Genomic DNA, 17210 nt, shown 5'->3' with positions numbered 1-17210 from the left:
GCCAACAGGCTAACTGGCCCAGAGGATGGGGAGAGAGATGGGTTCCACCCTCCCATGACTTGTTGGAATATGCAAGATCTGTAGTATATATGAATCAAAAGCATATGAGGAATATCCTATAGGGTAGCGATCTCCAACCTGTGGGCCGCGGACCACATGTGGTCCTTCGACTAATTGGATGTGGGCCCCGAAGGACGCCTTCTCCCAACCCCAGCCCTTTACTTCATCCCCCCCAGCCCTTTACAACACACTTCATTGTTGTGGCATGTCTGTATCTTATTTTGAAGGGATGTTTAAACATTACCATAGCGATCAGAGAGCGCTAGACCAGTGGTTGAGAGTAGAAGAGTAAACTACCCCCCACCGGGCCTCAGTAAAAGGCGTTGAGTGGTCCCCGGTGAGTGGTCCCCGGTGTTGAGTGGTCCTCGGTGATAAAAAGGTTGGGGACCACTGCTATAGGGGACTTTGGAAGAGATACATATTTATTATAGTTAGATTAGAAACTACTTGATAATTTTTTCAAATAGTCTCCTCCTATGTCCTGATTAGCTCATTCGAAACTTCCTGCTCCTTTGAGCTTTCTTCCTCCCTGATTGCCTCCAAAACAGCAGTCAGTTAGGACTCCTCTCTTATTTACAAAACTGTTACATTTAATAAAACTATTTTGTTCTTTAAACAGCTGTCACTTTGCTCCTCTTTACACATGTTAACTATGTGTAGTATAAAGCCAGCATGGTGTAGTGGTTAAAACTAGCAGCTTCTAATCTGGCAAGCCAGGTTTGATTCCCCGTGATAGGGTTGTGAGTATTCTGCATAGTGCAGACGGTCGGACTAGATGGCCCATGAGGTACATTCTAACTCTATTATTCTATGACTAGATTAAAAGCCCATTTTATATTTAAATAAAATGGGTGCTAGCTGGGGGAAACATAGGGTCGCGGGAGTCTTGGCGGCCGGGCATGGTCGGCGGGGCTGCAGCCTTCCGTATCTGGGGGCGACACTGACCTTGCGGAGGCTCTCTGAGAGCGGCAGCAGACTTCGTCGCGCGTCGCCATTGGCCTGGCCAGTTCAGGGGGCTGGGCGCGCTGTGGGCATCAGGAAGCGAGGTCAGAGGCGGCATGGAGCAGCGGCGGTCTTCGTTGCGCGTTGCCAATGGTCTGGCCAGTCCAGGGGGCTGGGCGCGCGTCGGGGCGGCGGCGGGTGTCAGAGGCGAGGTCGGAGGTGGCCGGGCATGCGGAGCGCTGCGGAGCGGCTCGTCGGCGGAGTCTCCATTCGTGGCGGAAGCCAGGCGTTCCTTGAGGCCTGGCCGCAGAGGTGGCGGCGAAGGCCGGCGACATACAGCGAATCGGGGAAGCGGCGAGGTGTAAGTCGCGGGCGTGGGGTCGTGTTGGGAAGGGGGCAGGGGGCAGCGGGTGGGGACGGACGGTCGTTGTCGGGGTGGGAAGGGTGCAGCCTGGGGCAGACGGGGACATTGGGTCGGACGCGGCGTGCGAAGCAGGCGGCCTGTGGTGGGCGGGGAGGGGGGGTTAGTGGCGAGTCCGGTAGTAGGGCAAGGGCAGTGGCTGGGCCGAGGGAAAGTATTTTTCTTGGAGTTCAGCTGTGTGGGGCGAGCCTCCTCCCCGGCAGCCATCCAACAAGGATGGCAGCTCGGGAATACTGGAGAGTCTTCGGCGAGGCATCCGGGAGACGGGCCAAGTGGCCAATAGGGAGGTGCGATTCGCGCACCTCCCAATTGGCCACTTGGCGCTGGATTGGCACTCTGAGGAGCAAATCAGGAGCCGCTTCGCGGCTCCTGATTCGCTCCTCAGAGTTTTTATCCCAGATAGGGCCCGCCCTAACTCCTCCCCAACAGCCCTTACTCTTTTATTTAATCCTGTCTGCAGGAGCGGTTAAAAGATTCTATGATTCTCTATATCACAGCCTTGATATAGTTAGAGCTCTCTCAGCCTCATCTGTTGTGGGGAGAGCAAGGGAAGGCGATTGTAAACCACTTTGAGACTTCTTTGGGCAATGAAAGGTGGGGTATAAAAACAGCTCTTATTCTTTTACAAGATCAACACATCAGGTAAAGTACTTTTAGTATGCTTTAGAAATAGATTTTCCTGTTTAGCACAGGAAAATCCAGCTGCAAAAGCACACTGAAGGTGTGTTATTCAATGTGTCCTGAATGTCCTCCAAGTAGCCTTCCAGGATATCAAGGAGAGGATTTTCAAATCACCTCTTATGGGATCCTTTTAACTAGAGATACCAGGGATTGAATGTGGAAATTATTTCTGCTTGCAAAGCAGATGATCTACTACTGAACCTCAGCCCCTCCCCAAGTGTTATAATTGATGTCTTCTGCAATGATTCTGTTGTCAGATAGCACTTTTGTAATCTGCCTTGAGTCTCAGCAAGAAAGATGGGCTATAAATAAGTAGTTATCTACAAGAACAATGCAATGAAATACATAGAAACAGCAAAACAAATAATTTCAGCCGAAGCAGGAACTGTATAAATTTTAGCCTAAACAATCACTGTGAACCAGAACCAGCAGAATTCTAGAAGTCCTTGCTGGTAGAATCCATTAGTTAATCCCTACTGAAACAAAACTGCCTTATTATTATTATTATTATTATTATTATTATTATTATTATTATTATTATTATTATTATTATTATTATAATATTTATATTTATACCCCGCCTCCCCCCGAAGGCTCGAGGCGGCTTACATAAACCCGTCCCCTAAAACCATAAAATGACAATAAAAACCAATGATTTACAATAATTGTAACAGCGATGGCGTAGCCTACTCATCTGCTCTCCGCATCCTCATCTACGGTGGGGGGTGACACTCTCTACCACCAGTTTGTGAGGGGGGGGCTGATCTTCTTTCCGCCCGGCCTCAGTTATAAGCCTGGCGGAAGAGCTCCGTCTTACAGGCCCTGCGGAATGCTGGTAATTCCCGCAGGGCCCTCAGCTCTTCCGGGAGCTCATTCCACCAGGTTGGGGCCAGGACCGAAAAGGCCCTGGCCCTAGTCGAGGCCAGGCGGGCTTCCTTGGGGCCGGGAACGACCAGTAGGTTAGCCCCCGCAGAGCGTAAAGCCCTGCGGGGGATATAGGGCAAAAGGCGGTCCCTCATATATGCTGGGCCTAGACCACGAATGGCCTTGAAGGTCAAAACCAAAACCTTGAACCTGATCCGGAAGGCGACCGGTAACCAATGCAGCTGCCTCAGAACTGGCTGGATGTGAGCCCTCCATGGTGTAGCTGTGAGGACTCTAGCAGCCGCATTTTGGACGAGTTGCAGTTTCCGGATCAAGCCCAGAGGCAGGCCGGTGTAGAGCGAGTTACAGAAATCTAGTCTAGAGGTGACCGTCGCATGGATCACTGTGGCCAGGTGTTCAGAGGACAGATAGGGCGCTAGTAGCCGAGCCTGGCGAAGATGGAAAAATGCCCGGCTAGCTACCTGTTTAACCTGTGCCTCGAGTGTTAGTGAGGCATCGATGGTCACCCCTAAATTCCTGGCCTGAGATGCGATATTAAGTTGCGTCCCGGCCAGAAAGGGTAAGCGCGCTTCCTGATCTGCCCCCCTACGTCCCAACCACAGAACCTCCGTCTTGGAGGGGTTGAGTTTCAGGCGACTCTGCTCGAGCCATCCAGCTACGGCTTCCAAACATCTGGCAAATGGATCTGGGGGGGAGTCCGGGTGGCCATCCATGAGGAGAAAGAGCTGGGTGTCATCAGCGTACTGGTGGCAACCCAGCCCATAGGTCCGTACCAGTTGAGCCAGAGGGTGCATAAAGATGTTAAATAATGTAGGAGAGAGCACCGAGCCCTGTGGGACCCCACAAGGGAGCCGGTAAGGGCCCGATACTTCCTCTCCCACGGCTACCCTCTGTGTCCGGTTTTGGAGGAAGGAGCGTATCCAGCGTAACGCTGTACCCCTTAACCCCGTACCGGCAAGGCGGCTCGCTAGCAGCTCGTGATCGACCACGTCAAACGCGGCCGACAGATCTAAAAGAACTAGCACAGCAGAGCCACCTCGGTCAAGCTGGCGACGAAGGTCATCCAACAAGGAGACCAACACAGTCTCCACCCCATGACCAGGGCGGAAGCCAGACTGGTATGGATCGAGTGCCGAAGTATCTTCCAGGAACGCTAGGAGCTGGTCCGCCGCAGCCCTTTCCACCACCTTACCCAGGAACGCTAGATGCGCTACTGGGCGGTAGCTTGCAGGGTCATGTGGGTCCAGGGATGGCTTCTTGAGGAGAGGGCACACCATCGCCTCCTTCAGCACCTCAGGAAACTCCCCCAACTGGAGAGAGCAGTTAACAATATCCCTGAGCTGCTCACCTATCCGTCCATCCCTCCCCTTAAGGAGCCAAGACGGACAGGGATCAAGGGGGCAGGTGGTTGCCCTCATCCTCCCCAGCAACCCATCCACTTCGGATAAAGAGAGCCGCCTGAAGCCATCAAACGTTACCTCCAAAGGCGGCCAACGGGCCTCTAGTTCATTAACTGTATTAACTGTAGCTGGAAGGGAGTGGCGGAGCGACAAGACTTTATCCGCGAAATGGCTCGCAAATGCCTCACAGCTGATGGTCAAATTCCTACTATTTTGGCGCCCATCTTCCAGGGCGGTAAGAGATCTAACAACCCTAAATAGTTGAGCTGGGCGAGAGCTAGCGGATGCAATTTCCGCGGCATATATTCTATATACAAGATGCACCCTTTAACCCTAATCCTCCTACCCAGAATCTTTCAAAAATATAAGAGGGATATGTCTACTTCACAATTTAAAGATGGGAGGGGATTAATTTAGGATCAGAAAAAAGTCTTCTAATTAATCATCCAAGATATAAACAGGTTAAACACTGACTGCTTGTCCGTGATCCCAGATATTGTGATGTTATTGAATACTCATAAATATTCCAACTAAACTAACAGTATTTTCAGAAGTGAAAACTGCTGCTTCTGTAGGGCAAATAAACTGTCACTTTGGCTGAGAAAAAAGGGGCCTGGGATCCCATCCTGTTCCCTGCTGGCACTGAACAAGCCAGTGGGCAAAAATGGGGGAACTCTTCAGCAGCATGCTGACCCATAAACATCACTTCCAGCACCAGAACCAAAGTGACATCATTGATTCAGGGTGCCTATTTAGGATTCATCGAAAACTCTATGGTTTTGGATCCTACAACATTGTGCTACCTCACACTTCCAGTTGTGAGGTAGAAGTGAAATCACAAATCGGTGTAACACTGAAGAGTTTGTCCCACATCCCAGACTCTCCTGCCAGGGTGTCGACCACAGATGGAAAACCTAATGGAAGTTAACCCTTTGAGCAGCCTAGGAACAGGAGGCCCTGTGGTATTTGAACAGGAGGCCCTGTGGTATTTGAAGGAGGAGTGGTAGAGAGGCTCGGGGAATAATTGGCAATGGGATAAGAAGCACAAATCTGCAGAGAACATCCCTGGCTTAACCATTACGGAAAATAAAATCATGCACCAACGTATTTCCCCCTTATCCCTAGCTTAGAAGGGTGACCTCCAGTGAACGTCACGGTCATGATGTGGGAGCGGGCAATGGCAAACCACCAACAAATTTCTCTTGCCTGGCAGCCAGACAGTATCTCCTAGCTATGCTACATACTTACAGGCCCTGCTCTTTTCATATGGAGTTTATGAGTCTCAAGGCTGTATTATGCCCTTTTTGGATTTATGAAAAATGTTTGTATTACTATCCTTTTTAGTATTAGTAATATTGGCTCTGTTTCCAATGCGACGAGGGTTTCTGAAAAGTACATCAGTATGGGTGTTCCAAGCAATCAGTGCATATATGAATTGGCTTCTCATACATATTGACTCTCTCCATGTTTTATGGTCTGTGCACATATGGAAGTAGTTTATTCATCTGATGAGCTGCTGTCCACTAGGGATGCCAGTCCCCAGGTGGGATCTGGGGATTGCCTGGAATTACAGGTCATCCCCAGACTAAAGAGATCAGTTTCTCTGAAGAACATGGCAACTTTGGAAGGTGGACTCTATGGCAATGAGGTCCCTCCCCACTTCCTCCTGGCTCCACTCCCAAAGTTTCCAGGTATTTCCCAAGCCAGAGCCGGCAATCCTACTGTTTATATGAAGCAGCAGATCTGTATGAAGCAGCAATCTTTGAACAATTGCAAATGTAAAAGGCCCTCTATATGTTAAGCATTTCATATGAATTCCACTGTGAGATATGATGCTAAGATAGAAGAATAGTATTAATGTTGTTAATATCAGGTTGAGGGCAAACAAATTGTAGATACAGTCTTCCAAAATGATTCCACCCATGGCTTATGCAAAATCATATTTCTGAGGATTTCTTCTCTTTTAATTCCCCTCCTTCCTCCTCTCCTCCCCCCACCTTCAGATCCCTGTCTGGACGCATTGTTGGTGGAGTCTGGTGGTTTTTCACCTTGATCATCATTTCTTCTTACACAGCCAACTTGGCTGCATTCTTGACCGTGGAGAGGATGGTATCTCCTATAGAGAGTGCAGAAGATTTGGCCAAGCAAACAGAAATTAGTTATGGAACTCTGGATGCTGGTTCTACTAAAGAATTTTTTAGGGTAAGAAAAATACGTTCTGAATTCTATGTACAAAACAAGTCTTATACTAGCCCTTGTTCCCAGGAAATACAGCATATAGCGTCTACCAGATACCATAAATACCCTAAAAATGTGGAGTAATTATACACTACCACAGATTACTGAGTAATTACACTTAGCAGCATCAAAAGTAATTACCCTGTGACTTGCAGCCCAGGTTTAGAGACTAATAAGTACTTGGTTAGATCTGTAATTTAGTGGCACTACTTACCATATGTAAATACATTGATGTTACACTCAAAGGGAGCTTATGTAGCAAGGCCTCCTGTCCTCTATTTGGCCCATTATGCACGGAGTGGAAAGTCTGCATTCGGGGTGGAATGGCGGTGGCTAAAATCACCAATTATGCACGCTGCAGGCGGCAACCGGGTGCAGAGTCAACGTATGCCGCCGAAAAAGCCACATTAGCGAGATGCGGAAGAAAGTGGAGCTTCCTGGGACCAGGGCGAAACCAGAAGCGACTCTGGAGTATCTGCGTGCATAATCGGATACTCTGGGTTTTGCAGCCGTTGTGTTCCATCCCGTGCATAATTGGTTTGCTTCACTTCTTCCTCCTCCTCGTTCTCCATGCCACCGTTTCAGCGGCCGTGCATAATAGGCCCTTTACAGTTTTGTCTAATTCTTTCTCTAGCCCCTATCCTCCTTTAATGGCCTACAGTTCAAGTGATGATGTTCAATTGTTCACGTTAATGTACAGCCTATGAATTTGCTTTACACACACCACTGGAGCATTCTTGTTCTGAATGGAAGCAGCTTTGCAAGAGGCAGAGGTCTTTTCCAGCACTATAATCTCTTTCTAACGAACTAGAGATGGCTGGGATTGAACATGGAACTTCATCTACAATTATGTTTCATACAACTGAGCTAGGATTGTTTTCCTGTTGTATAGCCAAAAGACAGATGTCTCTAGCTGCATATTATTTTACATCCATTATGCTTTTCTTGTAGCTTTGTTCTTAGTCTGTTTCCCCCTTTTCCCTCTAAAACGGGTTTCTGTGATGACAGAAATTGCTGCAAGAGAATATCAGTGTAATGTCACTCAATACTAAATGTTCTATTTAGCCGTCCAGTGTGTAAGCTTGCAGCCCGACTAAATGTGTGTCTACCTTGGTGTATGAATCTCTGCTCTGTGTTTTAACACATGCTAAGAGCAGTGGATTTATGCTATTCTGGACAGAGATCTAAAATAGCGGTTTTTGAGAAGATGTGGACGTACATGAAGTCAGCTGAGCCCTCTGTTTTCGTGCCGACAACAGAAGAGGGGATGAAACGTGTGAGGAGATCGAAAGGGAAGTATGCCTACCTACTAGAGTCTACCATGAATGAGTACATTGAGCAGAGAAAGCCATGTGACACCATGAAGGTGGGAGGTAACTTGGATTCCAAAGGCTATGGCATTGCAACGCCAAAAGGGTCACTACTAAGGTAGGTAGACTTGATATGTTATTCCTCACCCCGCAGCCCATGCAATCAATGCATCAATAAACTTACTTCCATTCTTCATGGCTGCAGTTTAGATAATGAAGCTGGGGGAGGGGGTGGGAGGAGAAATTAATGATGCACTGGGCAATAAACTGCTGGGCTGCTGCTTAACAGTGGCCAGGAAAGACCAATTCTTCAAGGACTACTTATAAAACGGGCTCTGCTTCCTGTATTCTGTTTTCTGTTAAGATGGCTGCAACTGTGTGCAACAGCAGGGATTGTGTGGCAAACTGGCTACTGATTAAAAATTTGTTACTTTAAAACAACTTCCTTTTTTTTTTTGGAGGTGCATGACCGCTGTGCAATGTATATTATAGCCCTGGATTCAATTCAAGCTTTAAAGTGTGTGTGTGTGTGTGTGTGTGTGTGTGTGTGTGCGCGCGCGCGTGCGTGTGCAGGGGGGGGTAGAAGTATTTTGGCATGTGAATGTCTGAAATAAGAGATGCAAATCTGTGCAGGAAAAACAAATGGAAAAATGAAGTGTTTTCCTTCTTGCTAGGCAATAAATAGTTGAAGCTTCTTAGTTTGTTACCCTAGCAACTCACAGGAACTGGTTATTAAACTGTTCTGGTCCAAACTGCTGAGAAGGAAGGGCATATGATTAACTTCTCACACTGGCCACCAGAAAATGTCATATGTACACAGATCCTACAATAAGCACAGTGCAGCAGTCAAAAAGTAGCACAGATAAAAAGGGGTGATTGTTACATGTATAAGCATTCATCTTACACAGGAAGCACATTGCACATAATTATGCATATCCTGTTTCTTCTACAGCTGTCAATAATCTAGCAATAAGAATTTATTTATGAATACTCTAATAGTCAAGGGAAGTAGGTGTGCAGTGTTCCAAGGGTTTGATCATTTCAGCATAGAACAAGCCCTGCTATTAATGTTGTTATCTTAATTTTTGAATTAAGTTTCATATTTGTTTTGGCTATATCATGTGATAATTCTTCTAAAATTAAAACATAGCCAGAGAAGAACAAAAGCTCATTCATGCTGTTCTTCCAAATATTCTTGGGAGTGGGGGGGTTGGGGTGGAGGATGTTTAGCCTTTATTGTATTCCTGATTCAGTAGAGACAGCCAAGGAAGAACACTTTGTTTTTTCCATTTGGTCTGATGGTGCTCCTTTAGAACATGTGCTCTGTTTACTGTCCCATGATCTCTGTTGTTTGTTGCCATTTTAACTGTTAAACTAATACTAGATGCTCTAGCATCACCATGTGGTGTCTTTCTCATTGTATGAACCTACCCAGTAAACACATTTTATTGTGTGGCTGACTGAGCTGATGGACCCTGTTGTTTTCATCCAAGTCAGCAGATGTTGGGCCATTGAAGTCAAAGGGATTAGATTAAGCAGCTTGTTTATATAAGTGATTTTTAAAAAGTGATAGGCCTTTGGAGTTTTATTGCTGGTTTCATTGGAAATGGATGCCGCTGCCCCCCCCCCCCCACAATACCTAATTGTTCTGTGGAAAATAACTCACTCTGATGTCCTGAATTCTCACTTCTGTGCTTGACTTGCAAGTTAGTGAGTTTTAAGATGGCCAACTTAGTGTCAAAATGAAAACAACTATGAGGAAATAGCTCTTACTAAAGCCAGGATAATGATGTCATAGTTGCTTCTACTCTGCCATCATTCTCATCCCCTATAGAGATTATACTTTCTTATACAGCATTTCATATATGCTCAGTTTAGGCTTCAGAAAAAACAACAACAGATGAGTCTGGTACCAGTTATGTCTTTTGTAGAAGCAAGCATAACAAAGGCCAAAGTTATGGTTGCAACAGGAAACTATTCCTAATTAACAAAATAATGGAAGAGTTTGTATTTTATTTAGCTAGCTTGGATGATACGTTATTCTTGAGACTAGACTGGTAAATGTATTTAACTAAAAACACTTGCTCCCAAAACTCTACTCTGCCATCCCAGAAAATCACATTTGTGAACTGACAAATAATCCAGCCAACAACAGACAATAGTACAAAGAAACCTGCTGCCAAGAATATAATAATAAATGTACAATTCCCACCACAGTAGCGGTTCCACATACTCCTGGTTGTCGCCATCCAGAGTATAGCCATTTTCACACATAAGATTTAGAATGGCTTTTAAAAAAAGCTATAGAATGCAAAGATAAAATAGCTCTAGAATTTACAACTCCAACACCTTTTCTGCTTTCTTTTTTTCCCAATTATACTTTATTAGAAATTTTAAAATAGAAGTAAAGTTAAGAAGCAAAGAAAGAAAAAAAGAGAAAAGACAGAAATAAAGAGACTTTTGGTTTTATATATGACAATTATAAATCAAACTGATATCATTTATACTGTTAGTACATAAAAAATTTTAAAGCTACCTTTCCCCCTTGTACTTCATTATTCTACCCCCTAGTTCTTAGACCCATAAATCATTTCATTTTTGTTCAAATAACACAGAAAGTCTATAGATGTCCAACTAATTACAAATACTATAGTTATTTTCTAGTTAACATGGTACATTTTAACATTCCCACCTATTCTACTCTCTCTTTTGACCATTCAATCCTTCTCCAAGTCCATATCATCTAGTTCCTTTGCTTTTTGCAGCACTCGTAAATCTTGTTGTGGATTCTCCTCCATTTCTTCTTCGAGTTGTTGTAGAAGTTCCTTTGCCTTTTGCACAGAATCCAAGCCCATAGTCTCCATTTCCAGATCCAAAAAAAAAACTGCTATTGCCAAAACAATCCTATCTCTAAAAAATATGGGACTGTTTTTATTGTGTACTTATAAAGTTACTGTTTAAATTATTCTGTCATGTACAGATGCAAATCGTAAGTTGCTTAAAATTCCATGATGAGAAATTGACTATATATGTCATTTAAAACAAATGTCTTTAATCATGAAAACAAAGCTAGAAAAATGTGTTTTGCGATGCAATATGAAGCTTGCCATCTGATATCTAAAAAACAGTGGTTTTATCTGACAGAACCTACCCAGGGTTGCTGACGGGGGGGGGGGGGGGGGGAGCTGTGGGATGGGGACAAAATTTGAAGTCACAATGCATCTTGCCAAACATCTTTCAAAATATTATAATGGGAACCTGAGCACAGTAAAAACCATCCCAGTATCAGCTGGACTTCTCTTTCTCCAAGACTGAAGGAAACTTGCCCAACAAATTATACAAAACCCATCAACTAATCCAGCAATACAACAAGACAAGCAACCCTGGCTGATGGCTGCTACTCTATCAACCTGCAGCTTGCTAACCAAGGTTATTTTCTATCACAGTGTAGTATGTCTGTCTTCCTTTCCTTGCCACATCTTGTGATGTAATAGTTGAGGTTGCCAGGTCCCCCCTAGGCAGCAGCAGGGGAAGGGGAGGGGGGTTAGTGCCAGATCCAGGTTGCAAAACTCCTGGAGATTTGGGGGTGGGACCTAGGAAGAACATGGACACAATGCTATAGAGCCCACCCTCCAAAGCATCCATCTTCTCTGTTCTCTGAAGATAAGCTGTAATTCTGTAGAATCCCCAGGTCCTACCTGGAGTCTGGCATCCCTAAATTATGATGCTGCAGCAAGATGAAACAACTTTTCATTCTCTTTTCCTTAATTTCAGACATTGGATTGCTGGCATAAATTCTAATAGCTTTTAAAATTGTTACTTATTTTAATTATTTATTAATTCAATTTATTTCCTGCCACTCTTGGCTAACCATCTTGTTTGTAAAGTCTACTTTGCTATAGCACAAATTAGATTTGTAACAAATACCATTTCTTCTCCTCAATGGGGACCCAAAGCTGAATTGTTCTCCTGTCCTCCATTTTATCCTCGCAACTGCCTTGTGTCTGTCATCCAGCAACCTTCCATGGTGGGTTGGGAATTTAAGTATTAAAGATTTGCAACAGGTTGCTTAAAAGCTCTCTTATTACATGTTGTCTGTTATGAAGATAGCCTAGCTCAGGGTGTTCTACTTCCCCTCATTTTTGACACTATAACTTCCACTAATTCCGGGATTAGCGGCCAGTTTTCAAACATGTAGCTTTCTTTTTTTAGTTAGGTAGTTATGGCTGCCACAAAAAGAGTCCCCTAGCTTCAGTTGCAAATAGCACAATGTGATGATGGTTTGTCTCACTTGAGCCAGGATTTACCCATGCTTTTCAGTTTTGGCCATGGAACTCCCATAATCATCCTGAAACTGGTAGTCAATTTTCAGTTCCTAGCTTTATTCTTGGATTCTCTGACAGTGTGGTGGAGTGGTTAAAGTATCAGACTAGGATCTGGAAAATCGAGGTTTAAATCTCCCCATTCTGCCATGGGAGCTCACTGGCTGACCTTGGACCATTCACACTCAATCTACCTTGCCTCACACGGTTGTTGTGAGGATAAAATGGTGGAATTATCCACTTTGGGTCCCCATTGGGGAGAAAGGCGGGATATAAATAAATATAGTCCAATTCTTTTATTACTGTTGATTCAAAATAACAGTGTTGGGGAAATTCGGCTTCCCAGTAGAACACATTTCAGCAACTGGGAGTCGACAACAAATTGACACAGAAGCAGCTTAGTGAAATGCAAAGGGGAAAAAAAGTTTATTAGCAAACACACGGAGAGCCCCCAACCATCTGAATATTGAAGGAGGGTCTTTCTGGACAAAGCATATGGCCATCTTATATACCCTTAAGTAAACAACTCATTCTTAGCAAAACATATTGTGCCATTAAATGAAGCAAAGCATCTGCTGCTGCTTCTGTCAGTGTAATTTTTCTGCTTTTGCCCTATACTTACATTATATTGTGCAAAGGTAAACTGATAACACAGGACAAAAGAGGGAAGCATCTGCACTTGTTCCTCTTTCACACAGTTAAAAATACAAGTCTTGTGCTGTGAATGTCATGGCAAAAATACAGATGCAAGCATTATGGCTTCCAAAGTTAAGTTCACTCTGGCCATCTCTTTTAGCTCCTACTGAGGCTTACTTCTTCAACAGGAAGCTGTGTGATTGTTCATTTTGTTATGATATTTCGTTTGGATCAGGGTCATACAGAATCTGTCCATGATGACTCTTGGAAGCACTGCAGAAAGAAAAGCTATGAGTTTTCAATTTTCTCCCTCTGGACTTTGGCTAATCAATTATCATTTACATGTAAATAAAAAATAATGATTATAGTTACAGTAATTATGTGGTAGTAAATAGTACTCCTCTATGAGCTGTGAGATCCAAAGTACCCTCCTGTTGATACTACAATACTAAGCCTATTTGGGAAAATATCACTGATACAAAATAAGCTCTCCAAACCTGACAGGTTGTGTATTTTGTAATTGGCTTTCCTTCTTAAAGTGGGTAACCTTTAAACAAAGCCCCAAGAGGCTCTATAAACTTGTATGTCAATTATTCCAGTTATTTAAACGAATAAAAATGTTCCTTGTCAAAGGCCCATTATGCACAGAGGGGAAAGTCCGCATTCAAGGTGGAATGGCGGTGGCTAAAATCACCAACTATGCACGCTGCAGACGGCAACCGGGTGCAGAGTCAATGTATGCCACCGAAAAAGCCGCGTTAGCGAGATGCGGAAGAAAGTGGAGCTTCCCGGGACCAGGGCGCAACCAAAAGCGGCTCCGGAGCAGCCGTGTGCATAATCGGTTACTCTGGGTTTTGCCGCCGTTGCGTTCTGTCCCGTGTGTAAGTGGTTTGCTTCGCTTTTTCCTCCTCCTCGTTCTCCATGCCACCGTTTCAGCGGCTGTGCATAATAGGCCAAAGATTCAACAAAACTAACATGCTTCAGGGGAAATAAGTAGCAGCCGCATCTATTTTTCATCAAGGATTCTGTGACTGTCACTGCAAAGTGCCAAATAAGTTACAAGGGAAAACCAATTGCTTCAGATTTCATTTCCTCCGTGGGGGAAGGAGACCCATGTAGAACAAACTGTGTCTGAGTGTAGCAAACTGATCTGTATTTATAGGAGAAGAACAAAGTAGGATGTCTTGGGTTTTATAATACCATATACCCACTCAGGAACTGAAATATTTTTTCAGATCACTGATTACTACATGATCTTGGTTGTTAAAAGAGGACTGCACAAATGAGGATATATCCTGCTTTAAGATGTAGAAGTCACTGTTGCATCAGCATGGATTTCACCTAATAATTTCAGCTCATAACTCCTATTATTATATGTATGATGGCGGCCGTGCCATGCTGCCAGCGGTTTCCTGTGGCAGAGCAGTATGCCCCACCATGTCCTGTGTATTATTTTATTATTATTATTTATTCGATTTGTATGACCACCGCTCTCAGAAACCGGCTCGCGGTGGTTCACAATATTTCAATACAAATACAGAACATTAAAAACCATTAAAATTCCCCATTAAAACCCCATAACAATGACTCAGTCACAATGATGGCAATTAAGAAAAAATTATTCCCATACAGGCCTACTGGATTAGCAGAACGGAGCAGTTGGATAACTGGACATAGGGTGGAACAATCTGGGGAACCAGGCCAGTTTAATACTGTTCCCCCCCCTCCAGGGAGAGGGACCCGATCTCAGCCCCTGGGCCACCACCTGGCCTCAGACAAACGCCTGGTGGAAGAGCTCTGTTTTGCAGGTCCTGTGGAACTCAGAGAGCTCCGACAGGGCCTGCAGCTCTTCAGGGAGCTCATTCCACCAGGTAAGAGCCAGGACTGAAAAGGTCCTGGGATCATCAGCAAATTCTTACCCGCAGAGCGAAGTGCCCTGCGGGGGGGGGGGCATAAGGAGATAGGCGGCCCCTCAAGTATGCAGGACCCAAGTCGCATATAGCCTTGAAGGTTAATACCAAAACCTTGAACCTAATCCAGAAACAAACTGGCAACCAGTGCAGCTGCTTCAGCAGAGGCTGAAAATGGGACCTCCAAGATGATTTAGTGAGGATCTGTGCAGCTGCACTCTGTACCAGCTGTAACTTCTGGGTTAGGGACAAGAATAGGCCCATGTAGAGCTAGTTACAGAAGTCTAATCTAGAAGTGATTGTTGTATGGATCACAGTGGCCAGGTGTTCCGGGGGCAGGTAGGGCGCTAGTTGCCGAGCTTGGCATAGATGGAGAAATGTCGTCCGGGCTACCTTAGGGCACTGGGCCTCCATGGAAAGTGAGGCATCCAGAATCACTCCCAAATTCCTGGCTTGGGGCACAGATGACAATTGCACACCATCCAGACAGGGAAAACACACTTCCTGTTCCTGCTCCCTTCAGACTAGCTATAGGAGTTTGAGTTTCAGGCGGCTCCTCCTGATCCATCCAGCCACTGCTTCCAAACAGCTGGTGAATCTTTCTGGGGGGAGATCTGGCCGACCATCCATCAAGAGATAGAGCTGGGTATCATTGGCGTACTGGTGACATCCAAGCCCATAACTCTGTACCAGTTGGGCCAGAGGGGGAGGCACCGCACCCTGTGGCACCCCACATGGGAGTGCAAAGGAATCGGATAACTCCTCCCCTACAGCGACCCTCTGTGACCTGTTCTCTAGAAAGGAGGTTAGCCACTTAAGAGCCACCCCCAATCCCAGTATTAGCAAGGCGGTGAACCAAAAGCTCGTGGTCAACCACATCAAATGCAGCTGACAGGTCTAATAGCACGAGAATGGCTGACATGCCCCGGTCCAGCTGGCACCGGAGATCATCTGTCAGGGCGACCAGCACGGTCTCCACCCCATGGCCAGGATGGAAGCCAGACTGGTATGGATCAAGGGCCGAATTTTCCTCCAAAAATGCTAGGATCTGGTCCGCAGTGGCCCTCTCAACTACCTTGCCCAGGAAAGCAAGATGCGAGGTCCCACGGATCCAACAATGTTTTTTTCAGAAGAGGGCGAACCACTGCCTCCCTGAGCCGCTGAGCGAATTATCCCAATGTAAGGGAGAGGTTTATAATCTCCCTCAGGGGAACACCTATCCGTGGGTCGCTGGTCTTAGGCAACCACAACCGACAGGGATCAAGTGAACAAGTGTTTGCTCTCACTAACCCTAGCAATTTGTCCACTACAGATAAAGAGAGCCACCTGAAGCCATCAAACCTAACCCCCCGTAACGGCCACAGAGGTTCTAGTTCACAAACTGTATCAACTGTGGCAGTAAGGTCACAGCGGAGCGACAAGATCTTATCCGCAAAATAGCTCGCAAAAGCCTTACATCCAAGTTCCAATTGACTACTATTTTAATGCCCTCCCTCGAGGGCAGTAAGGGTCCCAACTACCCTAAATAATTGGGCTGGGTGAGAGCTAGTGGACGCAATTTCCGTGGCAAAGTAGTCACACTTTGCCGCTTTCACTGCCATCTCATACACCCTCATAAGCATGTGATGAGATGTTCTTGTAGTTTTGTTGCGAGTCTTCCGCCACACTCGCTCTAGCCGTCTCACCTCCCTCTTCCTCTCCTGAAGCTCCTCAGTAAACCACAGGGCCTGCTTGAGGTGAGGGCGGAGAGGGCGCTCAGGAGCTATCTTGTCAATGGCAGCCAACAAGCGGGACTGCCAGTCCTCCACCAAGGCCTCCAGCGAGACACAGGAGGGCATCGGGTCCCACAGAGCATTCAGGAATCCTTTGGATTCCATAATTCTCCATGGGCGGACTAAAATGCATCTGTCACCCAACCAGGGGAGGGGTGGCATCCATACGCGAGCCTTCAGGGTATGGTGGTCAGACCATGGAACAACATTGTTAGCCACCAGATCAATCTCAACACCAGCACCAAAGATCAGATTCAGGGTGGTGCCAGCAACAAACTGTGAAAACCCCAGTGTCACCATGGCCGACAGCAGGTCCATGCCAAGTCCTGGAGCCGACAAATCCGCATGGACATTAATGTCCCCCCAAATTAATAATTTGTCCAGGCGGCCACCGCCTCCGCCTCCAGCAGGCCCAGCAGAGCATCGGGCGGGGCAGTGGGTGAACTGTACACTACCCAGATGACCGATTCCTACGTATGCACCAGGGATGAAATCCTCTGGCACATGCAGTCCACCCCAGAGTTTTGTATGCACACACACAACTCGGGCTGGTAGGTTCCCCCATGCCTCATGGCAGTGACAGCACCAGGGGTGTGGGGGTCCCACTGCACAGTGGTGGAATAGCAGCTTGCC

At 45.9% G+C, this 17210-nt stretch overlaps 1 protein-coding gene across 6 annotated transcripts in view; it reads left to right on the top strand.

The window, feature by feature from the left end:
* GRIA1 (glutamate ionotropic receptor AMPA type subunit 1) overlaps positions 1-17210 on the top strand; it is a 436679-nt gene that overhangs the window by 391818 nt on the left and 27651 nt on the right. For all 6 annotated transcript variants that reach the window (XR_013229187.1, XR_013229186.1, XM_077326499.1 and 3 more), the window contains 2 exons: positions 6393-6591; positions 7808-8055. Coding sequence is in view for 4 of the 6 variants with exons in the window: in XM_077326499.1 (XP_077182614.1) it covers positions 6393-6591; positions 7808-8055 (447 nt within the window). In the remaining 2 variants the exon portion in view is untranslated. The remainder of the gene's footprint in view (positions 1-6392; positions 6592-7807; positions 8056-17210) is intronic.

Source organism: Paroedura picta, chromosome 3 (assembly GCF_049243985.1).
Source record: "Paroedura picta isolate Pp20150507F chromosome 3, Ppicta_v3.0, whole genome shotgun sequence".
In the NCBI taxonomy this organism is placed as follows: Eukaryota; Metazoa; Chordata; class Lepidosauria; order Squamata; family Gekkonidae; genus Paroedura; species Paroedura picta.
The sequence above is the reverse complement of the archived record's forward strand: the minus strand, read 5'-3'. Positions and strand labels throughout refer to the sequence as shown.